This window comes from Festucalex cinctus, chromosome 17, assembly GCF_051991245.1.
Source record: "Festucalex cinctus isolate MCC-2025b chromosome 17, RoL_Fcin_1.0, whole genome shotgun sequence".
NCBI lineage: Eukaryota > Metazoa > Chordata > Actinopteri > Syngnathiformes > Syngnathidae > Festucalex > Festucalex cinctus.
Window position 1 is genome coordinate 18,244,830 of NC_135427.1, and position 27,984 is coordinate 18,272,813.

Below are 27,984 nucleotides of genomic sequence, written 5' to 3' on the forward strand. Positions count from 1 at the left end.
ATTTGCGACATCAGATAAACCCACTTAAATGGCAGATGGCTGTAATACTTGTCAGTTCGCATGCCCGCAACTTTGATTTATTTATTTTATTTTATTTATTTAATGTATTCATTTTCTTTCTCCTTTCTTCGTGTATTATAGGGAGAAACGAGATGACTGCGCGCTTCATTAAACTGCGGGCGGAGCACGACAGCCTCCTCACAGGGGCTAAATTCTCCGCATCCACGGCGTGGAGGTAAGACCCAATGAGCTATTTTAGGGACCCAAACATTTGAGAAGGGATGCTATGGATGATTTGCCATTCGCTTAAGAGCGCAAACAAAAAAAAAAAAAAAAGTAAAGCAGTGGTTTCCAGTGGTTTTTGTGTTGTCCCATACCCAGACATGTGTGATTCTTCTAAAATACTAAGTAACAACTGAAACAACCTCCAATTACAATGCATGAATATTAATTCATTACTCATTGTGAAAAAAAATGACCTTATCAAAAATTTACACAAATGGGTTGGGCGCGCATTATGTGTAAAACATTAAATATACCACAAAGCTGAAGCTCCTTTTGAGTAATTCCAATCTAGAACATCTATTTACTTTTTTTTTTTTTTTTTTAATATCAGGGATGACACGACGAGGTAAGGTAGGACTCAGACGCAGGCGTAAGGTAAGCCACCAAGGCAGCAGGTTTATTTCCGGCCAACAGGTGTCTCCTCTCAAGCTGAGAGGAGAACGGGGAAGCAAAAAAGTGGAGAACAAAAAGCGCTCCACTAGGGAGGAAAAAACAGGCAAAAGGTACTGGGGACAACGAAAAGCGCTCCGCTAGGGAGGAAAAAGGGCACAAGGCAAAAGGGGTAACAAAAGGCGCTCCACTGGGGAGGAAAAGGCACAAAAACAAGGCAAAAACACTTGGCAACATGAACGAGGACATAAGGACTGTGGGACGCTTCCATGCACTGACTGTGACACTTCGGCACTGAGGGGAGAATGCAGGTGGCTTTTATTGTGAGTCTTGATTGGTGGCAGGTGGTGGTAATCATGGGCGGGGACCGGTAATTAGGGAGCGGCAGGAAGGGCAAGTGACCTGGGGTGAGAGGAGAGTTAGGATTTTCAAAACAAGACAGGAAACATGGACACAAAATAAAAGCATGAGCCGCCACGCCTGGTGGCGGCGTGACAGTACCCCCCCCTCAACGGCCGGCTCTCGACGGCCCAGGAATGTCAGGGTGTTCTTCATAAAATTCATCAATTAGGGAGGGGTCAACAATGAACCGGGAGGGGACCCATTGTCTTTCCTTCGGGCCGTATCCCTCCCAGTCTACTAGGTATTGTCTTCCGCGGCCCCGATTACGCACATCTAAGAGTTTCCTGACCTTGTAAACGGGGCCGCCTTCAATCATCTCTGGGGGGGGTGGGTCGGGTTCGGAGGGCACAAGTGGGCTTTCGTGGACCGGCTTGACTTGACTGACGTGGAATGTTGGATGAACTCTGAGGGATCTTGGCAGGCGGAGTCGAACGGCGGCGGGACCTATGGACTTGGTTACTGGGAAAGGCCCCACAAATCGCGGGGCCAGCTTTGGACATGGTACCTTGAGTCTGAGGTGTTTGGCTGATAGCCAAACTCGTTGGCCTGGGCGGTATTCGGGTGCCGGTCTCCTCTTCCGGTCGGCGGACCTCTTCACCCGGTCTCCCTGGCGTTGTAGCGCCGCCCGGGCCGCCGACCAGACTTTGTGGCACCAACGGATCATGGCCTGGACCGAGGGGACCGTTGCCTCCTCCTCCAGGTCAGCGAAGAATGGTGGATCGTAGCCATGGACGCATTTAAACGGGGTGAGACCTGTGGCAGAGGTGGGCAATGAGTTGTGTGCGAGCTCGACCCAAACCAGGTAAGTGCTCCAGGTAGTCGGGTTCTGGGAGACGAGGCATCGCAGTCCGGTTTCGAGTTGCTGATTTAGTCATTCTGCCTGTCCGTTGGCCTCAGGGTGATATCCAGACGTCAGGTTGGCTTTGGCACCTAGGGCTTTACAAAACTGTGTCCAGAAGCGGGAGACGAACTGTGGTCCACGGTCGGAGACGATGTGCAGAGGGAAACCATAAAACCGGAATATGTGGTGGATCATGATGTCGGCTGTAACTTTGGCGGATGGGAGCTTGGATAGTGGAATGAAGTGAACCATCTTGGAGAACCTGTCGACAACTGTGAGAATTGTGGTTTTACCATGGGATAGGGGTAGTCCGGTCACAAAGTCCAATGATATTTCTGCCCATGGTCTGGATGGGATTGGCAGCGGTTGGAGAAGGCCCATCCGGGACTGATTCGAGGTCTTGTTGCGGGCACACGTTGGACAGGCAACGACGTACTCCTTTATGGTGGATTCCATTGCCGGCCACCAGAATCTCCTGGCAACAGCATACATGGTCCTGCGGACTCCAGGATGACAAAACAGCTGTGATGTATGAGCCCAGTGTATCACCTGAGACCTTAGCTCCTCAGGCACGAAGAGTCGACGTGGTGGGCAAGACGTGGGGGGAGTGATGTTGCGTAGTGCCTCCTTGACATTGTCCTCAATTTGCCATCTCATGGCTCCAACTATGCAGTCCCGGGGCAGGATGGTCTCAGGCTCGGCTTCCAATGGTTCGGATTCGTGGACTCTTGACAACGCATCCGCCTTGACGTTCTTGCTGCCTGGTCTGTAAGTCAGCGAGAACACAAAACGGTTAAAAAACAAGGACCATCTGGCCTGTCGAGGATTGAGTCTTTTGGCCTGGCGTAAGTACTCCAAATTCCGGTGATCGGTCCAGATCACAAAAGGAAGTTCAGCGCCTTCCAGCCAGTGTCTCCATTCTTCTAGGGCCACTTTTACCGCGAGAAGCTCCCGATCTCCGACTGAGTAATTGCGTTCAGCCTTGGATAATTTACGTGAGAGGAATGCGCAGGGATGTGTCTTGCCGTCCTCTTGACAACGCTGGGACAGTACCGCCCCAATTCCAATACTGGAGGCGTCTACCTCCACCACGAACTGGCGTTTGGGGTCAGGGACTCTGAGGATTGGGGCATTGGTGAAGCGTGCTTTTAAGTCTTTGAAGGCCTTTTCGGCTTCCGGGTTCCATAAAAAATGAACTTGTGGGGAGGTCAAGGTGTGTAGGGGAGCGGCAATGGTGCTGAAGTTTCTTATGAAGCGCCGGTAAAAGTTGGCGAAGCCCAGGAACTGTTGAACTTTCTTCCGAGAGTCCGGCGTGGGCCACTCTCGTACGGCACTGACCTTGTCCGAGTCCATTTCGACCTTCCCTGGTGAAACGATAAATCCCAGGAAGGAGATGGTGTTAACGTGAAATAGGCTCTTCTCAGCTTTCACGTACAGATGGTGATCCAGAAGACGTTGCAGTACTCGGTTTACGTGGTCTCGATGGCTCATTAGGTCAGGAGAGTAGATCAGAATGTCATCCAAGTAAACGTACACGAAGTGATCTATGAAGTCCTTGAGTACCTCATTTATCATGGCCTGGAAGACGGCTGGAGCATTCGTGAGGCCAAATGGCATGACCAGGTACTCATAATGTCCCCGAGGAGTGTTGAAGCCCGTCTTCCATTCGTCTCCCTCGCGGATCCGAATGAGGTGATAGGCGTTCCGGAGATCGAGCTTAGTGAAGATCTTGGCCTGTTGCAGCTGATCGAACACCGAGGACATCAAGGGCAAGGGGTACCGGTTCTTAACAGTGATGTCATTCAAGGGACTGTAATCGATTCATGGGCGTAGGGATCCATCCTTTTTGCTCACAAAGAAAAAGCCTGCGCCAGCAGGTGAGGAAGATGGTCGGATGAGGCCGGCCTTCAAGGAGTCGTCAATGTAACTGTTCATAGCTTGGCGTTCGGGTCCTGAGACCGAATACAGTCTCCCCTTGGGAATGGTTGAACCGGGAACCAAATCGATCGGGCAGTCATATGGTCGGTGTGGAGGGAGAGTCATGGCCTTGGTTTTGCTGAAGACCTCCCGCAAGTGGTGGTAGCAGGAGGGAACAGTGTGCAGGTTCGGGTACTCTTCTTGAGCCGGTGGGACGAGAGTCACCTGTTGAACCTGGGCTGTGGAGTTTCGGGGTGCGGGTTGTTCCAACCCGTGAGAGATGCAGTCCGTTCCCCACTCCAGAACGACTCCAGTGTTCCAGTCGATTCTGGGATTATGTAGACGCAACCATGGATGGCCCAGAACCAAAGTGGGGGATGATGCATGAAAAACATGGAAGCGGAGAGTCTCGAAGTGAGATCCGATTCGGACTCCCAGAGGTTCAGTGATGTGGGTGATTTTGAAGAGCTCCTTGCCATTCAGCGCTCGAGCCTGGATGGTCGAGGAAAGGGGTTCGGTGGAGGCTCGTATTTGCCTTACGAGCTCCCAGTCCATGAGACTTTCGTCGGATCCGGAGTCGATGAGGGCTGACAGATCTGTTGTGACGTTGTGGTGGGTTATCTGAATTTGCGTGAGTCTGTGGTTCTTGGCGGGCCGGGGTGACGGAGAACTCACCGGTGAGCTGCCCTTCGTGGTGCAGGATCCCACCAAGTGTCCAAGACCACCACAATAGTAGCAACGGCCCTCTCGGCGGCGGCGCTGTCTCTCCTCAGGCGAAAGCCGAGCCCTTCCCAGTTGCATGGGTTCGTCTCTGGCGAGGTCCACCTCTCCTGGTTCAGGTCGGGAAGGAAGGATGGGTTGCGGCCTTCCGGCCTCCGGTGGCCGTGACCAGGGGGTGGGTTCCTCCCTCCTTCGAGGTCCGCCGATCTTAGCCAGCTCCTGGCGACGATGATCTGTGCGGATGGCGAGGGAGATCAAAGCGTCCAAGTCCGTGGGGAGTTCTACGGGGATCAGAAGTTCTTGAATGGCAGGTGAGAGTCCTTTCAAGAAATGGTCATGAAGAGCTATGGCGTTCCAGCCACTGTTCGTTGCCAATGTTCGAAAACGGACAGCGTAATCGCTGACAGACTCTTTGCCTTGTTGAAGCCGGCTCAATGCTCGTGCCTTCTCTCGGTCATTGTTCTCTGGATCAAAGACTTGGCGCAAAGCGATTTGAAAGTCCTGTACGCTTTGGCAGACCGAGGAACCCCTGGCCCATTCCGCGGTCGCCCAGGTTTTGGCCCGTCCCGTCAGGTGAGACACCATGAAGGCCACTCGGGACCGGGCTGTGGGAAATGCCTGTGGTAAGTGTTCAAAATGAATGTCGCATTCCGTGAGGAAAGTCTGACAGCGCCCGGGTTCACCGGAGTATCGTTCTGGGGAGGCCAGTCTTAATCCTACCCCGGTGAATGGCGTGGTCGGTACGGAGAACTCAGGATGAGGAATTTGTCCGGTGGGAGCTGGCACTCGACGCCGTGAGAGGCTCACCAGCTCGTGGACCTGGCTGGTCAATTCCCCAATCTGGGACAGCATGGTTTGCTGGATCCGTTCCTGGTTGTCGAGCCGGGCCTCCTGGCTCTGCAGTGCAGCCTCGACCTTGCCTGCTGGGTCCATGCTGGCCGAAGTGTACTGACACGACGAGGTAAGGTAGGACTCAGACGCAGGCGTAAGGTAAGCCACCAAGGCAGCAGGTTTATTTCCGGCCAACAGGTGTCTCCTCTCAAGCTGAGAGGAGAACGGGGAAGCAAAAAAGTGGAGAACAAAAAGCGCTCCACTAGGGAGGAAAAAACAGGCAAAAGGTACTGGGGACAACGAAAAGCGCTCCGCTAGGGAGGAAAAAGGGCACAAGGAAAAAAGGGGTAACAAAAGGCGCTCCACTGGGGAGGAAAAGGCATAAAAACAAGGCAAAAACACTTGGCAACATGAACGAGGACATAAGGACTGTGGGACGCTTCCATGCACTGACTGTGACACTTCGGCACTGAGGGGAGAATGCAGGTGGCTTTTATTGTGAGTCTTGATTGGTGGCAGGTGGTGGTAATTGTCACGCCGCCACCGGCGTGACGGCCCATGCTTTTATTTTTATAGTCATGTTTCCTGTTTTATTTTGAAAGTTCTAACTCTCCTCTCACCCCAGGTCACTTGCTCTTCCTGCAGCTTGCTAATTACCGGTCCCCGCCCTTGATTATCACCACCTGCCACCAATCACCTACAGCAATAAAAGCCACCTGCATTCTCCCCTCCGTTGCCGAAGTGTCACACATCTCAGTGCATGGAAGCATCCCACAGTCCTCGAGTCCTCGAGTCCTTGTTCCCGTTGCCTTGTTGTCTTGCCTTGTTTTTGTGCCTTGTCCTCCCCAGCGGAGCGCTTTTAGTTACCCCTTTTGCCTTGAGCCTTTTTCCTCCCTTGCGGAGCGCCTTTTGTTGTCCCCTGTACCTTTTGCCTGTTTTTTCCTCCCCAGTGGAGCGTTTTTAGTTCTCCACTTTTTGATTCCCCTTTCTCCTCTCAGTGTGAGAGGAGACAGTTGCTGACCGGCAATAAACCTGTTGCCTTTGTGGCCTACCTTTATCCTGCGTCTGGGTCCTACCTCTCCACGCCGTGACAGTACACTTCGGCCAGCATGGACCCAGCAGGAAAGGTCGAGGCTAGGCTACAGAGCCTGGAGGTCCGGCTTGCCAACCGGGAAAAGGTTCAGCAAGCCGTGATTTCGCAGCTGGAGGAGCTGTCAAGCCAGGTCCATGAACTGGTGAGCCACATGCAGCCTCTCGCCCCTGAACCTCGTCTGCTGCAGCCTCTCGCCCCTGGACCTCGCCTGCTGCAGCCTCTCGCCCCTGAACCTCGTCTGCTGCGGCCTCTCGTTCCCGAGCCTTGTCTGCTGCAGCCTCAAGCCCCTGAACCTCGCCTGCTGCAGCCTCTCGCCCCTGAACCTCGCCTGCTGCAGCCTTTCGCCCCTGAACCTCGCCTGCTGCAGCCTCTCGCCCCTGAACCTCGCCGGGCGCCGCCCAAAGACCCTGAGCCTCGCCAGGCGCCACCCAAAGACCCTGAGCCTCGCCAGGCGTTGCCCAAAGACCCTGAGCCTCGCCAGGCGCCGCCCAAAGACCCTGAGCCTCGCCAGGCACCGCCCAAAGACCCTGAGCCTCGCCAGGCGCCGCCCAAAGTCCCGGAGCCTTGCCAGGCGCCGCCCAAAGTCCCGGAACCTCGCCAGGCGCCGCCCAAGGTCCCGGAACCTCGCCAGGCGCCGCCCAAGGTCCCGGAACCTCGCCAGGCGCCGCCCAAAGTCCCGGAACCTCGCCAGGCGCCGCCCAAAGTCCCGGAACCTCGCCAGGCGCCGCCCAAAGTCCCGGAACCTCGCCAGGCGCCGCCCAAAGTCCCGGACCCTCGCCAGGCGCCGCCCAAAGTCCCGGAACCTCGCCAGGCGCCGCCCAAAGTCCCGGCGGCGCAAGCCCTGCGGCTGCCTTCACCTCTCGTCGGGCGTCGTGGACGCCCTCCTGAACTGCCTTTTTGTCTGGGACGGATGGGTGGGCCGTGTTCCCACCTCCGTGCCCCCTTCCGCCCGCCCTTGCTTTTGGACTCTTTGTGTCGGATGGCCGTCAGGAGCCGGCCATTGAGGGGGGGGTACTGTCACGCCGCCACCGGCGTGACGGCCCATGCTTTTATTTTTATAGTCATGTTTCCTGTTTTATTTTGAAAGTTCTAACTCTCCTCTCACCCCAGGTCACTTGCTCTTCCTGCAGCTTGCTAATTACCGGTCCCCGCCCTTGATTATCACCACCTGCCACCAATCACCTACAGCAATAAAAGCCACCTGCATTCTCCCCTCCGTTGCCGAAGTGTCACACATCTCAGTGCATGGAAGCATCCCACAGTCCTCGAGTCCTTGTTCCCGGTGCCTTGTTGTCTTGCCTTGTTTTTGTGCCTTATCCTCCCCAGCGGAGCGCTTTTCGTTACCCCTTTTGCCTTGAGCCTTTTTCCTCCCTTGCGGAGCGCCTTTTGTTGTCCCCTGTACCTTTTGCCTGTTTTTTCCTCCCCAGTGGAGCGTTTTTAGTTCTCCACTTTTTGATTCCCCTTTCTCCTCTCAGTTTGAGAGGAGACAGTTGCTGACCGGCAATAAACCTGTTGCCTTTGTGGCCTACCTTTATCCTGCGTCTGGGTCCTACCTCTCCACGCCGTGACAGTAATCATGGGCGGGGACCGGTAATTAGGGAGCGGCAGGAAGGGCAAGTGACCTGGGGTGAGAGGAGAGTTAGGATTATCAAAACAAGACAGGAAACATGGACACAAAATAAAAGCATGGGCCGTCACGCCGGTGGCGGCGTGACAAGGGACAAAACACTTCATCCACAGTTGCAAAACATATTCCAAATGTGATCCTATTCACAAGCCATCCGAGTATTCGACTTGAGCTGGCACATGATTGTTATGATGTTGGCGGCTGTGCCAAGGTTATTGGACTTGTGAAAACATGAAGTGTTCTGATAGCTGTATTACAATGTTATAACAATAGGACTGGGCAATATTGAAAAATATCTCTATTGCACCATGCAGAATTTCATTTGGATTGTATCTGAACTTGGTCAGTCAGATGACAACTTAAATGTGCCTCACCCTCCATTAGTTGAACATTATGTAGGGTAATTACATTTATTACATTTAGCTTGCTTGTTTTTCCACATGAAATGTCATTCTTTCATTAAATACAAATTGTATTTCTTTAGGTAAATGTTAAATATTGCAATATTCCATAGTTGAAGCGCTATATAAAAAGTCCATATCACATGTTCTTCCAATATTGTGCAGCCCTAAACGTGTATTATATTGTTATAACATGTGTATTATATTGTTATAACATATGCATTATATTATAACGTGTATCAAATACCACAATCATATCAGAGGACTAACTTAATTAGAAATTAGGCTGCGAATCACTCCTCTGTCCACATGAAATGGCTAAGCTAATAGAAACTCTCATGGATTGAAGTGTGTAACATACATGTTGCCAATAATACCAGGTTTCTTAACCATTTTCCTCATGCATTGTCATTTAACACAGGACTATCTTGGATAAATTGGGCCTGCAGAGGAAAGTCACGACCCTACAGGCTAAAAAGAAATGGGACAATTTAAAAAAGAAATATAAAGTAAGTCCACATTTTCCTTTTGTTTTGTAACTTTTCATTTTGTGAGCATGACAATTTGATGGTGTCTGTTTTTACCTATTCTTTTCTTGAAAGGATTGCAAGTACCCAGGGACTGGTGAAGCAGTGGCGGGCGAATCGACTGCAGAAACCTGGCCCTGGTTCGACCTCATGGCTGGGGTGTTGGGACAGAGACCATCCATCACTCCCCCTGTCATAATCGCCTCCATCCATGAGGATGGAGCAGGGCCAAGTCAAACCATGATGAAGAAGATGACCATGATTTTTATTGGTTTGATGCAAAAAAAATGGTATAACAAAATAAAAGATGAAAAGAAATGTGCTTCATTTTTATTTGAGTTAAAATATACTATAATGAGAACCTGGGTACTTGACTTTAAAACTGTAAAGCAATTTGATTAAGCTGGAAAAAAAATATTACAGAAGTACAACTTAACAAAAAAAAGCAACCTAAATATCTATGCATAACAAAAAAGTACAGTCCATATCTTTTGCAGGACAAACCGGAGTGTGCCAGTGCTGGTCAAAACTGTAAATCAAATGATTTTCGTCTGAGCAGCGACTCATTTGAAGTGTGCATGAGCCACTTGTTCCAAGACTGGTGGAATTCCTGGTGTTCCTCTCCTGGTTGGAAGTGGTACATCATACTAGTTCAGGATCCACTACATCAGGGGTGTCAAACATAAGGCCCGGGGGCCGGATCAGGCCCGCAATGGGGTTTAATCCGGCCCGCGAGATGGTTTTGTAAAGTTTAAAAAAAAAAAAAAAAAAAAAAGACTGTCGGCCCAATTAATCAGCCGGCTACAATCAAAGCTTATAAATTCATAATTACACAAGTAAGGCTCAGTTGAGCAATGCATCTTGTACATGGAATTGCTCTGAATGTCGTTATTTTAAACACAATTTAAAGTTAGTTTGTTTAAAAAATAAAAACATGAATCAAACACAAACATGCTGAATAAGACACATTCAACTACACATATGACAAGGATTAACGTCCTTATAACTTCATTAACGGCACCCGGCACACAATCAGAGAACAATATACAGGTTTATGCAAAAAAAATTTAGGACAATATTTGTACAGATGCGCCCCACAATTTACGGCTGGCCCACAAATAGCGAAAATCTGCATGTAATTGACGGCAATGTTTTACAAATTATTTTACAATTTTACCGATCCGGCCCAATTACGAATATATTTTCCTCCATGTGGCCCCTGAGCTAATATGAGTTTGACACCCCTGCACTACATCATCCACATGGAGATTGGATGCAATTGATGGCTGCCATGTCACTGTCAAATATGGGATTAATTTTGGTTAAATCATTACATTGACTTTCACACGTGTACAATTTTCATACATTTTGGCATCCTGTGTATGCCCTGTTTGAACAGTTCGTCGTGGATTTACTGACGTGTTTATAAGAGATGTATCACCATCTGAACTTAACCCTGTAGTAGTATGATGAAGTGTTTTTGCCATTATGAGAACTTCTTTTGGTCACATACCTGATAAATTTTATTTTTGAATGTATAGAATTATTTCTGTAGTCTATCATTGCATTGAATATTGGTTACTTGTTGTAATGAAGAACAATTATTTTTGAAGTTATGATTTATGTTATTGGCTATATTAGCAGATCAGTAACATTAAAATTATATCCATATGAAACCTGCCAATACTGATAATAAAATGAAGAAGCTGAGGTAGAACCTACCTCATTTGTTTTTAAAACGACAACACGCCGATGAGGGAATTTGTCTCTCCTCTCTTCCTCAAAAAGAATATACACAATTAAGAAATATAAAAGGAATATAATTTCGGGGTCCATAATTCTAACTGAAAGCAGACGAAATTATGCCGATGTAATTATTTGGAATTTTCAACACGGCGCTTCTTTCAGAAGTTCGTGCCATCGAACAATGGGGTATATGCCACGGAAAAGGCGGGAAGTGATTTTGCACATCAGTTTATTTCCGGTTCGGTTTATTATTATTTTTTATTAAAGAATCTTTTTGGTTTACCATTCCTAATGCGATTTTTCTAAAATTGGGTGGAATTGATTTTCTTTTGCGCTGAGATTATGATGTATGTAAATTGCCTGTGAAGCTGTCAGATTATCACCAAGTTCTTCGTTTCTGGAATTTGATATATTAGCACAATTTTACACCCCACAATTCACCCCTGTGGAATAACAACTATATTCTCGCCAATCGGAAGTCATTGTTTTTGGGACACTGAATGGATAAAGGGATTTGGGCTGTTTCACATATTATGAATGAACAAGGTGATTTTTTTTAAATCATACAGACTTTTGTGTTAAATACAACCTTCAATGTTCATTTAGAGAATTTAATAGAGTTAATAAAGCCATTCCAGCCCAATTTAAAGCAATGACTCAGCAATTGGTGGTACATTCTAATGTATCTGAAATGTGTTCACTATATTTGGAAGGAATTTTCTTTGGTAGTAAACAAATGCTTAATACACTTTTTAGGAGGGTATTAACTGAACGGTACCATCCGTTCTTACTTAAAAGAAAATATGTTCTACGGGATTACAGTGATGCTGATTCAAAAAGGATAAGGAAACGTTTCGTATCATATCCAATTCCTCATAAAGCTAAAGAAGTTAATTTTAAAATATTAAATGATATTTATCCTTCCAACCACTTTTTGCATATAAGATTTAATAGGGACAATAACTTGTGTGCATTTTGTGAGAATGACATTGAAGCAGTGGAACATATCTTCTTTGATTGTGAACACATTTCAGAATTTTGGTGCCCTGTACAAAGCTGGTTATTATCCAAAAACATTACACTGCGTCCTTTAAATTGGATGTCAGTTAAAGTTGGAATTTTGTTACAGGAAAAGAATTTTGACTTTTTGGTTAACAATTTAATTTCTCTTGCAAAACATTTTATTTATAGATGCAAATACCTCAAGGTGAAGCCCCACATCAATAGTTGGAAGAATGATCTCAAATTGTACAAAAATTCCTTGTATTTCATGACTAACAAAAATGCCCAGAGACTATTTTCTTTAATGGACCAGTATCTTCTTTTGGACTAAATTCCTCACTTTTTGTTTCCACTCCTTTTGTTTATTTATTACTGTTCAACTGCGAAGTGTATAGTGTATGACAAAGTGTGCATTAATTGTTTGTAATTGAATAATTAATAAAAAAATATAAATTAAAAAAAACATTGCTCCAACGTAATCACGGAACATCTGCGTCGAAGAACGCCAGATTGTGGGCGACTGGGCGTTGCGAAGGTTGCTCTCATGGAGTCTTCGGTCGGGCCCCATCTCCATTGATACGAGGGCAAAATGTGAGGACTGGATTCGAGAGCCGCATGATTTTGGACACAGCGTGCGGTCGAGTCGCGCAGGAAGTGACGTCATGCGACCGACAAACTGGCCTTCGGAGGACCCAGCCTTGTGAATTTGGACACACCTTCCGAAAGTTGCTTCGTCGCAACCTTCGTTCACAGCCCGTATCCATGGTAACGAGGTAGAAGGCTGGACTTTAAGACAGCTTGAATTTGGACGACGTCGTGAGGTCGAGTCGCGCCAGAAGTGACGTTAGTCCCGTCGCCATATTAGAGAGGACGCATTGGAGGACGCAGCCTATTCATTTGTACACAGCTGTTCACATTCACCAGGGTTTACGCGGTCCGCGCAGGCTTCATGATCGAAGAGGAGCCTTCGAGGGCTTTCGAGGACACGGTCTGCGAATTGGTCTTAGGAGGACACGGCCTGTGAATTTGGACATACCTTGTAAGTTTAGTCCATCACTACTTTATTGAAGTCAAACATAATTGCTACATTTCGTGTCTGCTTAAATTCGGTTAAATTCAGTGCTCGTCGAAATCTCTCTGCCCTGTTTAGTTTAGCTTCCCTTGCTAGCCGCCAAAACGGTAGACAACGAAATGTACGCAAGAACGAATGTCAAGTACAAAGAGGAGCTCTGTGGAGCACAAGAGGAGAACGAGCGAAAACGTCAACTGCTGGACGCCGCTTGCAAGCAGCCTCGAGTTGTGTTGAACAGAGCAGGTTTGTCTCTCGTGGTATTAATCAATACTTTTCAACAATATGTGTATTTAATTTGAAAGGAATCTTCATCAGGCTACTTCGTTACGTTACTTTACAGTTTTTCTCAGTCGCTAAATTGGTACAGATCAGAGTTGAATTTATTATTTTTCTCATAGAACTACATATTCACACCACTATGCCACTTGTTCTTTTTTTTTTTTAATTGAAACTTTGCATTACCATTCACAACATTGCAACAAACATGAGATCAAAAAAAAAAAAACATGAGATCAAAGTTTTCATCTTGTTTACATCCACTTTATTGAAAACAAAAATAAACCAATAATTCTACATTAAAAAACAAAATTAAGCTAAGCTAAATGACAATAAAGAAAATAGCAGAAGGCACAAAAAAATTCAATTAAGGTCAACAAAAGACAATTCACCAAGAGTTTTCAATGGAGATATACTTTTCTTATTTCTTGTCAACTTTAAAGAATTAATATACAAATTAAATTCTACCAGAAATATTTGGAACATGGGAAGGGATTTGGAAATACTTGTTTTATGCAAATAAAATTTGCCAAATGAAAGCTTGTCACTGCCAGCACGGAAGTAGTTGCGTTTCTGTGAGTAGTTCCTTGGATCAACGTGAGTAGTTGCCTATTGAATCGATTCGACAATTGTGTGATGTAATATCGCGATATATTGCTGAATCGATTAATTTTTTTAACACCCCTAATTATTATTAAGTCTGTGTTACCTTCATGGCCCGTCCAGACCACGGGAAAGTACATAACCAGCCACTCACCCACAAGGATTGCTGCTATACCATTTTTGTCTGTTTACTTGATTTCAATTTCTTTTTTAATTAAAGTTGACAGATTTCAATGCATATGATTTTACCAACCGTTCACCGACCTCATCCTCATGCACGATTACACTAACCCTGGGTTTTCACCGGATGCGGTTGCGGTGCGGTGCGGTCCGGCGACGCAAGCAATTAGATTCCATTCATTCGAATGGTGCAGTTTACACCGCTTGCGGGTGCGTTGCGTGTCGACTGCGGAAGGCCTGCGGCGTGCCGCAAGCCTTCCGCAAGGATAGACCTATTTTCTATTTTTGCCGGACGCCGCAGCGGTAGGCCAATGGCAAGCTAGCACAAAACACATCGAGCGGGACAGGAAGACCGAGGCAGTTTCAAAATAAATTTCCGGTTACCTTTCAGAATAAAACACTCGCCAGCTCCTATTTCGCAAGTTTTTCAGCAAAACGTGACGTGGGCGTCGCCGGGCCATGTGCTCATTCACGGTTTAGACACCAGCGAACATGGACGAGGAGAGGTTTATATTGGAGGTGGAAAACCACAAAATAATATATGACACGGCACATCCTTTTTATAAGGACTGTAATGTATTGTGAGTTTGATGTTCGCGATTGCTTGTTGTGCCCGTCTCGCTTGCCGTACTGAGCGGCAGCCGGACGCGGAAGACAGAAATAAAGAGTGGACCCGCACTGACCCGACTCTCGTTATTAATATACTTTACAAGGACAACCAAAAAAAGGATGCTGCATGGAATCTCATAGCAGAAGAAGAAGAAAAGGTTAAATCAAAAGAAGTCCACCTCTCTTTCTGCTTCTCTGTTGAGCACAGACTTTCTGTATGTTTGTCGTTGTGAAATGCCACATGATCGCGCGCGCACGGTCCCGCGAGACACGTTGGGAAGTGGGCGGCGACGGAGCTGCCGGACCGCAGCTGTGCGGAGCCGGTGTGGATTGACAAAAAAATTGACCCGTCCGGAGCACGCAGTCAAGACGCACCGCACCGCAACCGCACCGCAACCGCATCCAGTGAAAACCCGGGTTAGGGTTGAATAAATGCATTCCTATTGCATAATGCACACATACATGACCAACCCAGATAAAACCCAGTTTTAGTTTTGTATTAATTTTAAAATTAACTTTTTATTTTGTGTAATTATCTGTTAGCCATTTCATATAGAAAATAAATACACATTTGAAAAAGACACATTTGTTTGCTGTCATAATCAGAGCCACTAAAAACATCAGTTTTTCCATTCCTGGATGCATAAATTGCAGATTATATGTGCAGTGTAATAAATGAAATTGTAATTGGATTTCGATTAATTTCACAGCTCCTAATACAGACGATATACAACGCATGTGGCCCATGTGATAATCATAAAGATAAAATACATAACATCACAAAGTGACCAAACCATATGTATCTTGTGTCCTGCAGACGTCAGTGAGAAATATCTTTGTCCTGAACGGCAGGAACCAGAGTTCCCTGGCGTGAAAGAGGAGGAGGACTTGGAGACTCTTCAAATTAAAGAAGAGGAACAGCCACATCCTTCCAACATAACAAAAGAGGAGCAGCTGCCACCGTACATTAATGAGGAGGAGCATTTCACAGCGTTGCCTGTGACTGGTATCCGTTTGAAAATGGAAGCTGAATGTCAATATAAAGAGAACAAAGGGGAGGAGCCTCCAAGTAGCAACTCAAGACAACAAATAAAAACAGAAGATGATGAGGACCACCGTGGAGGATCACAAGCAGAAAACCGGTTAGCTCCAATGTCAGATGGTGAAGACACGTCGCACTCTCCTCACACTGATGATGATGAACAGTCTGACGGTGATGTGACATGTCACACTGACAGCAAAGCTTGGAAATTTTCTCAGTGTGGAAAGACTTTTGGCGACAAATATCGATTGAGAAAACAAGTGATTGTCCAGAGGAAACCTTTTGCCTGCTCAGTTTGTGGCGAGCGTTTCTCTTTGAAGGGAAACTTAAAAATACACATGAGAATCCACACTGGAGAGAAGCCTTGTGCAAGCTCAGTTTGTGGTCAAAATTTTGCCCAGAAGGGAGATTTAAAACAACACACAAAAATCCACACCGGAGAGAAGCCTTTTGCCTGCTCAGTTTGTGGTAATCGTTTTGCTCACAAGGAACGCTTAAAAATACACACAAGAACCCACACCGGAGAGAAGCCTTTTGCTTGCTCAGTTTGTGGTAATCGTTTTGCTCACAAGGAACACTTAAAAATACACACAAGAACCCACACCGGAGAGAAGCCTTTTGCTTGCTCAGTTTGTGGTAATCGTTTTGCTCGCAAGGAACACTTAAAAATACACACAAGAACCCACACCGGAGAGAAGCCTTTTGCTTGCTCAGTTTGTGGTAATCGTTTTGCTCTCAAGCAATACTTAAAAATACACACAAGAACCCACACCGGAGAGAAGCCTTTCACCTGCTCAGTTTGCGGTCAAAATTTTTCTCAGAACGTAAGCTTAAAAATACACACAAGAACCCACACCGGAGAGAAGCCTTTCACCTGCTCAGTTTGTGGTCAAAATTTTTCACAGAAGGTAAGCTTAAAAATACACACAAGAACCCACACCGGAGAGAAGCCTTTTGCTTGCTCAGTTTGTGGTAATCGTTTTGCTCGCAAGGAACACTTAGAAATACACACAAGAACCCACACCGGAGAGAAGCCTTTCACCTGCTCAGTTTGTGGTCAAAATTTTACTCATAACGTAAGCTTAAAAATACACACAAGAACCCACACCGGAGAGAAGCCTTTTACTTGCTCAGTTTGTGGTCAAAGATTCCCAACTAAGGACAAAGCTAAGAGGCACATGTGTGCTGGTGAGAATAGAAGTGCACATTGATTAAGCTTGATATGATCTCATTTAATTAATTAATTATCATTTAATTTACATTTAAAATGGTGCAGAAATGTCTAGTGCTGGATGAACGAATGATTTGTGTGCTGTACTTGAATTGTGTATTGTATGTTTTGGTTTACCCTATGTTGAAATAGAATTGGTTGTAAAATGTTACATCAACCTGACAAGGGGCTGCAGATTAAAACTATCCGATGGCTACAATCTGGCATGTTTGCATGTAAATACACATTCATATGCACTGTGCCTTATAAGGGTTTTTCCTATGTACAAAATTCGGCGGCCACCAGCTCCACCTAATTTCCTCTCCAACTCCAGCCTGAGCGAGTGATGCGCTCAACGCAGCGCTGCATCTTTGAGCTTGGCAGCAATGTATTTTAACTGCAGTTGCAGCATTTCTCCATTATAGAGGCACTATATCAACAGCAGTGCACCAAAAAGACCTGAAGCAACAACCGAAGAGTCAGTCAATTTACAGAATACATGCACGTCATGGCGCATGGTCAAGATTAAAGATGTCAGATACCACTTTTCAGACTGATACTCAACTCTTGAGTAGTCACTGATATTGATACCAAATACAGATACTACCAACAAATAAAATTGTTGGTGTGTGTATGTGTATTCAATGTAAACTAAGGAGTTTATTGTTGTTTATTATATCGTCTAAAATTGTATCGAATCGTATAGAGGTATGTATCGTACCGTGACCTGTGTATCGAGGTATCGTATCGCCAGGTTCACAAGGATACCCAGCCCTACTCGATATGTATGTGCGCATGCCGAAATAGATGGGAGAGAGAGTAAAGTAGAAGCAAGCTACGTGGAAAGTGTCTCCTTTTCTGCACCTGCTCCATGACTACACAACACTCAGGCTTGGCCGGTAATTTAGATGCATGCCATTTAGAATTAATTACAATCATTGATCTAGTTACAGTATATTGTTTACTATTAGTTAAAAGTAATTCGGCACACACCTAGTTACAGGAGTCTTGATAAAGTTTGTTTTCCTGTTCTGATTTTTATTATGGTGTACGTGTGACGCATATGTAAAAAGTACAATCTATTCTAACATGCCAATTTCTTAGGTACAAAGTGAGGAAATTTCATAGTACACAGCTCAAGCGCAACCCTCCACAAAGTCTCCGTCTGGCCACGATAAAGCAGAAAAAATGTTAGCAGTTGCTTCAGTTTTTTTGTTTTGTTTTAGAACCCTAATCATTGTCAGCAATGGTATATTACAAATGTTGAATCCTAGTTGTGCTAGGATGAGTGCTAAAATGTTGACAATTGAGGGAAAAAAAAAAAAAAAAGTTAGCTCTGGTCTAGGAGGTCCAGATAGATACGGTATAACAAATACTGATTTTTGGAATTTCAAAAGTATCGTTACTCCACTCCCGACAAAATCAAAGCGGCAACATTTACATTACAGCATTAAGTATTCGATGTAAGAAGCCTAAGCCTAACATGAAATGAGAAAACCATTAACGCGTCAGCATTAACAATGCAAACAATTAACAGCATTAATAATGCAAATTGGCTGCGGCTGGTTTGCTGGCGTTGCATCATCGCAAATTAATTGGTAAATGTTAATACTGAAACAACTTTATATATTTAGTAAAACCATTAATATATCCATTCAACCTCATTTCTTTTCTACACTTATTTTTGTAGCACATCGCCTGATGTACGGATGTAGAGACTAGAGATATACAGTTGTTTTCATATATTGAACATGCTCATGCTGCACTGATGAACAATGTTGCCGTAAGGAGTCGAATTTACAAAACTAAATGTGTCTTATTTGTCCAAATGCAGTTTGAATATTTTTTTTTTCAAATCAACCTAGAACTAAACGTGTTAGTTTGTGATATTTGTATATTATTGTTATTATTATTTTTTATTTGTATTATTTTTTTCCTCGTCGCACGAGATTTGTCCACCTGGAGGTGCCGTATATTTCACGTGACAGAAATGCTCCATTCCAAGCTGCTTGCTATACGTAGCCACACACGCTTCGCTGTATAATTCATAATAATTCCTCCTGAACGTACTGAACGAACTTAAACATCGACATTGTAAGTCCGTCACTACTTTATTGAAGTCAAACATAATTGCTAGACTTCGTTTCTGGTTAAATTCGGTTAAGTTCAGTGCTCGTCGAAATCTCTCGGCCCTGTTTAGCTTAGCTTTTCTTAGCTTAGCTTGCCATCCGACAAAAAAAGTAGACAACGTGTCTGTTGTCGACAAATTGGGTCAGCGAGCGTAAAGTGTCGTGAATACCGTGTGAAAATGTACGCAAGAACGATCGTCAAGTCCGAAGAGGAGCTTTGTGGAAAACGTCAACTGCTGGACGCCGTTTGCAAGCAGCCTCGAGTTGTGTTGAACAGAGCAGGTTTGTCACTTGTTTATTCAGTTCAGTACTTTTCAACAATATATATTGTTTATTTTGAAATGAATCTTCATCCGGGTACTTTGATACGTTAATTTACAGTTTTTCTCAGTCCCTAAATTGGTACAGATCAGAATTGAATGTGAACTACTACTACTACAGAACTACTTATTCAATTTTCACATCACTGTGTCACTGTTTTTTTTTTTTTTGGTTTGTTTTTTTAAATCCACTCACTCACGCGTGGCCTCCTTCTTGTAGGCCACATACATGGGCCTCTCCCAGGTGGAGGATCGAACCCACGCCAACCGGCACCAAAGGCAAGTGATGGTTCCACTCCTCCACCTGGAGCCCACTGTGTCACTGGTATGCCCAATAGACTCTTCTTGTATGACGTCATGGTTAAATGCGCCCCTTGCGGTGGAAGGCAGTGTGTCAATGCGAGTGATTTAGAAAACAATCAATGTGACCTAGAAAATAGGTCATTTGATAACTCAGTGACCAATGCTATGGTGAACTTGTGCGCAGCTGATGGATGCTCTAATGCAGGGTTGCCCAATTCTGGTCTTCGAGGTCCGCAGTCCTGCAGGTTTTCAATTTTTCCGCCTACCAACACACCTGATTCATATAATGAGCTCATCAGCGTGCCTGATAACGATCTTTACCTTTTGTATCAGGTGTGTTGGTCGGCAGAAAAATGGAAAACCTGCAGGACTGCGGCCCTTGAGGATCAGAATTGGGTAGCCCTGCTCTAATGGCTCAAAGAGAGATGAGATCACCCTTTCGGCTGCCGGCAATGATTCTAAACCAGGCGGAAGACCGTAAGGAGTGAAAGACGAGCACGGTGGCTAGCGCGACTGCAAGCGAAACTACGATGCAACTGCTTGGCATCCACAAAAAGTACGAGGATATGCTCAGATCATTTTATGAAGTTTTTCTCTTTTTCATGTTCACTCTGATTGTAAATTCAAGGCAGATGTGATGAATGTGCCGTATTATCTTTAGTGAAACAATCATTCAGACTTTTTTTTTTTAAACATAAGTATTCAAGCAATTTTGAACAAAAAGTGAACGATTTATCTCGTGCTGTCAAACGATTAAATTTTTTTATCTGATTAATCACACTTTTTTATTTTGATTAATCACGATTAATCAGTTAAATTACTTGCGTATTCACGTAATATAAAATAAATACAAAATACCGTAATATTTTGACATTAACGCATTTTATTATCTGAATGTCATTTGCAAACATTGATTAAATGCATGTACACAATTGCATGCATGCGCGTATTGCTCAAAACATAACAGCATCAAATGAGTTGGGTGCAATTCAGCAATTATTAATTAATTAAATGCAAATTACTTTTGTTTTATCTAAAGTCCCGTCGGGTTGTTTTTTAAAGCGAAATTTACCACCCAGCACACCAACTGGAGTCACCCCGCTCATTTTGGAACAACAGGTGTAGGAAATGTCGTGCATTGACCTAATCACTGACCAATATAACCATCCGCGGTTACGTTCAAGGCTCAAGTGTGGTCCAAAAAAATAGTGCGATTAATATGCGTTAATACGTGATTAATGCGACAATTTTCTGTGATTAATTAATCTATTAACACTTTAACTTTGACAGCCCTAGATTTAACACAATTATCCCACACTTTAAAAAAATAAAAATAAAAATAAAAATGTATTTATTTATTTTTATTCATTTTTTCCTTTCGGACAATTCCTTTTTAGATTAAACTAAATTTATTACATTTATATAAAAAATTATAAAAGGTGCAAATGTACAACGTTAAAGAGCATTAATGATAATTAATTAAATAATAATGATGATGATGATAATAATAATAATAATAATGTAATAATATGATATAATTAAATAATTACCTGAGAATTAATGATTGTTTTACAACAATGCAGTTTTTGTAATTGTGGAGTGTAGTAATTGTAATAGAATTTCAATTAATTGCAGAGCTCTAATACAGACGGAGCAACATTTGCCAGCTTTATTCTTTCACTCATGTGGCCCATGTGATAACAATAAATGTAAAACACACAACATCAAAAAAAAAAATAGTGAGTTCACCAAACCATGTGTATCTTGTGTCCCGCAGACGTCAGTGAAAAATATCTTTGTCCTGAGCAGCAGGAGCCAGAGTTCTCTGGCGTGAAAGAGGAGGACTTGAAGCCTCTTCAAGTTAAAGAAGAGGAGCAGCCACAACTGCCCAACATAAAAAAAGAGGAGCAGCTGCCACCGTACATTAAGGAGGAGGAGCATTTCACAGAGTTGCCCGTGACTGGCGTCCATTTGAAGACGGAACCTGAATGTCAATATGGAGAGAACAAAGGGGAGGAGCCTCCAAGAAGCAGCTCAAGACAACAAACAACAGAAGATGATGAGGACCACCATGGAGGATCACAAGCAGAAAGCTGGCTTGCACCAATGTCAGATGGTGAAGACACGTCACACTCTCCTCACACTGACTATGAACAGTCTGACGGTGATGTGACATGTCACACTGACAGCAAACCTTGGAATTGTTCTCAATGTGAAAGGACTTTTGGCGACAAGTATCAATTGAGAAAACATATGATTGTCCACACTGGTGGTGACAAACCTTTTGCCTGCTCAGTTTGTGGTCGAAGTTTCTCTCAGAAGGGAAACCTAAAAAAACACACAAGAATCCACACTGGAGAGAAGCCTTTTACCTGCTCAGTTTGTGGTCAAAAATTTTCTCTGAAGGAAAGCTTAAAACTACACACAAGAACCCACACTGGTGAGAAACCGTTTGCCTGCTCCATTTGTGGCCAGAGTTTCTCTTTGATGGGAAATTTAAAAAGACACACGAGAACCCACACTGGAGAGAAGCCTTTTGTCTGCTCAGTTTGTGGTCGACGTTTCACTGAGAAGGGAAGCTTAAAAAAACACACAGGAAACCACACTAGTGAAAAACCTTTTACCTGCACAGTTTGTGGTAAAAATTTTACTCAGAAGGGAAATTTAAAAATACACACAAGAACCCACACTGGAGAGAAGCCTTTTGTCTGCTCACTTTGTGGTCGACGTTTCTCTGAGAATGGAAGCTTAAAAAAACACACAAGAACACACACTAGTGACAAACCTTTTACCTGCACGGTTTGTGGTAAAAAATTTTCTTGGAAGGGAAGCTTAAAAAGACACACAGGAATCCACACTGGTGAGAAACCTTTTTTTCCTGCTCAGTTTGTGGTCAAAGATTCCCAAGTAAGGATAAAGCTAAGAGGCACACGTGTGCTGTTGAGAATAGCAGTGATTAATGAAGCTTGATATGATCTCATTCATGAATTTACATTTAAAATGGTGCAGAAATCATGTCTACAGCTGAATGAATGAATGATTTGTGTAATTGCATTGGATTGTGTATTGTATGTGTCTTGGCTTACCCTATTTTGAAATTGAATTTGTTTTAAAATGTTACATCAACCTGACAATGGGCTGCAGGTTAAAACTATCCAAGCGTGTTTTGACTATCAAATCTACTCTGTAGTTACTCACTTCTACTTGGTGGCGATCTTTTCCTCTCCCTGCGGAGCCCCTCTGGTGTGAGGGTCTGCATTTTTATTTAGTTTTGCTAATCTGTACCCACAGTTTAGTCAACTGTACCCACAGTTTAACAATCTGTACCCACAGTTTAACAATCTGTACCCACAGTTTAGTGAACCGTACCTGTACAAATTAATTGGTAAATGTTAATACTGAAATAACTTTATATTTTTGGTAAAGAGATCAATATATCTATTCAACCTACATGTAATTTCTTTTCTACACTCTTATTTTGTAGCACATCACCTGATGCACGGATGTAGAGACTAGAGATGTACAGTTTTGTTTTGTTTTTTTTCGTATTGTGAACATGCTGTGCTGCACTGATGAACAACGTTGCCAGAAGATGTCGAGTTCACAAAACTAAGTTTCTTATTCGTCCAAATGAAATTTGATGATTTATTCATTTATTTATTTTTATTTTCCCAAAGAATGTAGACTAAACGTGTTAGTTAGTGATATATGTTTACATTAGTTTTTGTTTTGTTTTGTTTTGTTTTGTTTTGGGGGGGTTTTCCCCCCTCGTGGCACGAGATTTGTCCAACTGGGGTTGCCGTATATTTCACGTGACAGAACATCCTCCATTCCAGGGTGCTTTACGTTGCCACACATGCTTCGGTGTATAATTCATAATAATTTCCCCTGAATTCGTACTGTGCGCACATCAGCACGACTTTGAATCGGCGTCACCCAAGCAACCATGCACGTTATTACTGCCAAGCTTGGTGAGGTGAACAACTAAAATTCTCACACGACCCTCAAAAAGGTCTGTATAAGCTGCAAAAGTACACCAAGACTATAAAACGCTAATTGGTCAGCACAACGGCAGCTGCAGTGGAAATGACTGCCGATTGAATGGGACGGCCAATTCGACGCCACGTTTCATGGACACCGGCGCAATACTGGAGTCAGCGCGCTGCGGATAGACAAAGGTAAACACAACAATAATGTTACAGAAATACTTGTAACATTTAGTTCGCGCCCTCGTGTAGCGATTGACAGCAGCTTCATTGTGTGACTGTTAGTGTTGTTCCGATACTGTTTGGCCCCCGATACGATTCCGATACCCAGTTTTGCAGTATCGACCGGTGCCAATACCATACCGATACCTACATTTTTTTTTTCTCTCAACATGAAAAAGCTGTCCTGCCATTGGTTGGGAGCATTCAAGGGCCAATAGGATATCTTAGATCGGCATGCAGTGAACATGTCACATATCAGTGAATATTGTGCACGAGCAAGACACAAGATGCTGCATCCAAAGTCCTATATTCGCGTTGGAATTAATGGTATCGGCATGTTACTTGTTAGTAGTCACAGATACCACTGTTTTAATGCAGTATCGGGGCCTCTGCCGATACCAGCATCTGTATCAGAACAACACTAGTGGCTGTCACTTTCTATTTGTCAGTAGTTACTTATTTTGCTGCGACCGGCAAATCTCTTGCTAGCGTTATTTGCCGTGAACACTCGGAACGACACATTCTTTGCCTGCCGTGAATACCACGATTGCTTATAGACATTTACAAGTAGTAACAAAAGGCCAACTTTTTCCACTCACCATGACATAATAACACCCTTAATGGTGAATTGCTGGTCACAAACACGGTTCGTATGGCAGTCACGTCATCTTGGTCGCGAAAGAAGAGCTTATTTCCCTCAGCGTGGTGGGGGGATTTAAAAAAATTCCCTCGGCGTGACAAAATACGCTTGGTGATCAGTTCCGGGTCACGGCAAAAAAACAACCAACCAACCACCATCGCCTATGTTTTAATGACCATACCACACTGAAATTGAAGGGAAGGGCTTGTGAGGAATAAGCAGTCAAGAGGATGAATGGATGGATGGATGGATGGATGGATAGATAGGCTTGACGAAGTTGACAATCACCGTGTGTGTGTGTTTGGGGGGGAGGTATGTTATTTTATTTTATTTTTAGCTTTTAAATTTTTAGAGAAGTCTCTACTATGCCCAGTGCAGTCAAAGCATTACTGCAGCGTTTGTGAAATGATCAAACCAAACAACTAACTATTTAATGCCAGTTAACCCCAAAGTCTGTGTTACCTTCACGACCCGTCTAGACCACGGGAAACTACATAATCAGCCACACACCCACAAGGGTTACTGCAATACCAGTAATTCTGTAATCCTGCATGCACTTTTGTCTATTTACTTGATTTCAATTTTTTTTTATTCAGGTTGACAAATGTCAATGCATGTAATTTTACCAACCATTCACTTACCTCATCCTCATGCACTATTGCACTTATAGGAATGCATTTATTCAACCTTTGAATAATGCATTGCATACATATACATACATGAATGTTTTGTTTTTCTAGATAAACCAGTTGTAGATCCGTATTAATTTTAAAATTAACTTTTTATTTTGTGTAATTATCTGTTAGCCATTTCATATAGAAAATAAATACACATTAGAAAGAGAAATTTGTTTGCTGTCATAATCAGAGATAGTAAAACATAAGTTTTTCCATTCCTGGATGCACAAATAGCAGATTATATGAAGGCTATATATATATATATATATTAGGGGTGTTAAAAAAATCGATTCGGCAATATATCGCGATACTACATCGCGCAATTCTCGAATCGATTCAATAGGCGGCTGAATCGATTTTTGAACTTCCATTTTTAATGGAAAAATATTCAACAAAACGTCTTACTTTGGGTTAGGGTTCACACCTTAAGCATGGAAGAATGTTTTATGAACAGAACATTAAGCCTTAATATTTTATTTTAATGCTGTTCAAGCATGAAACTGATTACAACCTGTATAAGACTGAAGTTTCAGATAAATAAATAATACATTTTCATACAAATCTTACACTCTACAAGTTTACTGATTAGTATTTTCTAAATTTGAATGAAAAAAATCGCAACAATCAACTTATAAATTCGTATCGGGATTAATCTGTATCGAATCGAATCGTGACCTGTGAATCGTGATACGAATCGAATCGTCAGGTACCAGGCAATTCACACCCCTAATATATATATATATATATATATATATATATATATATATATATATATATATATATATATATATATATATATATATATATATATCGGTTATCGGTATCAACCATACAAAGCAGGAAATTATCCGTTATCGGTATCGGTTGAAATTTTTCATATCGCGCATCACTAAAAGGGACTTTACTAAACCATGTGTATCTTGTGTCCCGCAGACATCAGTGAAAAATATCTTTGTCCTGAGCAGCAGGAGCCAGAGTTCCCGGACATGAAAGAGGAGGCGGAGGAGGACTTGGAGCCGCTAAAAGTTAAAGAAGAGGAGCAGCCACAGCCTCCCAACATAAAAAAAGGGGAGCAGCTGCCACCGTACATTAAGGAGGAGGAGCATTTCACAGAGTTGCCCGTGACTGGTGTCCATTTGAAGACTGAAGATGAATGTCAATTTGAAGAGAAGAAAGGGGAGAAGCCTCCAAGCAGCAGCTCAAGACAACAAATAAAAACAGAAGATGATGTGGACCACCGTGGAGAATCAGAAGCAGACAGCCAGTTTGCTCCCATGCCAGATAGTGAAGACACCTCACATTCTCCTCACACCGATGACTATAAACAATCTGATGGTGATGTGACATGTCACACTGACAGCAAATCTTGTAAATGTTCTCAGTGTGGAGAAACTTCTGGCTACAAGCATCAATTGAGAAAACATGTGATTGTCCACAGGAAACCTTTTGCCTGCTCAGTTTGTGGTCGAAGTTTCTCTCGGAACAGAAGCTTAAAAATACACACAAGATCCCACACTGGTGAGAAACCTTTTGCCTGCTCCGTTTGTGGCCAGAGTTTCTCAAAGAAGGAAAATTTAAAAGTACACACAAGAACCCACACTGGAGAGAAGCCTTTTGCTTGCTCAGTTTGCGGCCGAAAATATTCTGAGAACAGAAACTTAAAAATACACTCAAGAACCCACACTGGAGAGAAGCCTTTTACCTGCTCAGTTTGTGGTCAAAATTTTTCTCAGAAGGACAGCTTAACAAGACACACAAGAACCCACACTGGAGAGAAACGTTTTTCCTGCTCTGTTTGTGGTAAAAAATTTTCTCAGAAGGAACACTTAAAACTACACACAAGAACCCACACTGGTGAGAAACCTTTTGCCTGCTCAGTTTGTGGTCAAAATTTTTCTCGGAAGGGAAGCTTAAAAAGACACACAAGAACCCACACTGGAGAGAAGCTTTTTGCCTGCTCAGTTTGTGGTCGAAGTTTCTCTGAGAAGAGAAGCTTAAAAATACACACAAGAACCCACATTGGTGAGAAAACTTTTTCCTGCTCAGTTTGAGGTCAAATGTTCCCAAGTAAGGATAAAGCTAAGAGGCACAGGTGTGCTGGAGAGAATAAGCAGTGATTAATGAAACTTGATATGATCTCATTTATGAATTTACTTTTAAAATGGTGCAGAAATCATGTCTACCGCTAAATGAACGAATAATTTGTGTAATTGTATTGTATTGCGTATTGTATGTGCCTTGACTTAACCCTATTTTGAAATTTTAAAACAAATTCAGTGTTTCACAAACCTCACAATGGACTGCAGGTTATTAAAACTAATGGCGACAATCTGGCATGTTTACGTGTAAATGCTGAAATATTTGGACAGTGACACAATTTTTATGATTTGGTCTCTGCATGCCACCACATTGAATTCAAACGGAAACAATTTCAAAGGAAGTGAAGTACAGACTTTAAGCTTAAGGTTGAACTGAAATATATGATTAAGCATGTAGGAATTGTAGATATTTTTATGCAAATGCTCCTTATTCCAGGGGCTCAAAAGTAATTGGACAAATAAACATAACGTAAAGTAAAACGGTACTTTTCAATATTTTGTTGAGAGTCCTTTGCAGGCAATGACTGCCTGAAGTCTGGAACCCATGGACATCACCAAACGCTGGGTTTCCTCCTTTGGAATGCTTTGCTAGGCCTTTGCTGCAGCTGTCTTCAGTTGTATCTTTGAACGTCTTTCTGCCTTAAGTTTTTCCGTGAGAAAGAGAAACGCATGCTCGATTGGTCAGAGATCGAGTGATTAACTCTGCCATTGAAGAGTATTCCACTTCTTTGCTTTAAAAAACAACAAAACAAAAAAAAACTCCTGGGTTGTTTTTGCAGTATGTTTTGAATCATTGTCCATCTCTACTATGAAGACCAGCCATATATATATATA

General features: G+C 43.5%; 2 protein-coding genes across 2 annotated transcripts; both read left to right on the plus strand.

Moving 5' to 3' along the window:
• Window positions 1-103: 103 nt before the first annotated feature.
• On the plus strand, window positions 104-12,806 carry LOC144005358 (uncharacterized). Its single transcript, XM_077503483.1, has 4 exons — window positions 104-235; window positions 8,929-9,016; window positions 9,110-9,305; window positions 12,727-12,806. The coding sequence occupies exons 1-4, from the start codon at window positions 153-155 to the stop codon at window positions 12,804-12,806; spliced, it is 447 nt and encodes a 148-aa protein (XP_077359609.1). The 5' UTR covers window positions 104-152.
• On the plus strand, window positions 12,439-27,965 carry LOC144005359 (uncharacterized). Its single transcript, XM_077503484.1, has 7 exons — window positions 12,439-12,821; window positions 12,933-13,097; window positions 15,340-16,766; window positions 18,990-19,185; window positions 19,444-19,548; window positions 21,304-22,386; window positions 25,985-27,965. Exons 2-7 carry the CDS (start codon window positions 12,974-12,976, stop codon window positions 27,100-27,102), a joined length of 4,053 nt encoding a protein of 1,350 aa, XP_077359610.1. The 5' UTR covers window positions 12,439-12,821; window positions 12,933-12,973; the 3' UTR covers window positions 27,103-27,965.
• Window positions 27,966-27,984: the final 19 nt, after the last annotated feature.

Coding starts and splice junctions, on each gene's coding strand:
- LOC144005358 (XM_077503483.1), top strand. CDS start 153: ATGACTGCGCGCTTCATTAAACTGCGGGCGGAGCACGACAGCCTCCTC. Junction 9,017..9,109: donor ATTTAAAAAAGAAATATAAA/GTAAGTCCACAT, acceptor TTTTCTTGAAAG/GATTGCAAGTACCCAGGGAC. Junction 9,306..12,726: donor GATGACCATGATTTTTATTG/GTTTGATGCAAA, acceptor CGGTCCGCGCAG/GCTTCATGATCGAAGAGGAG.
- LOC144005359 (XM_077503484.1), top strand. CDS start 12,974: ATGTACGCAAGAACGAATGTCAAGTACAAAGAGGAGCTCTGTGGAGCA. Junction 16,767..18,989: donor GTGCTGGTGAGAATAGAAGT/GCACATTGATTA, acceptor AGCTTTTCTTAG/CTTAGCTTGCCATCCGACAA. Junction 22,387..25,984: donor ACACACAGGAATCCACACTG/GTGAGAAACCTT, acceptor TGTGTCCCGCAG/ACATCAGTGAAAAATATCTT.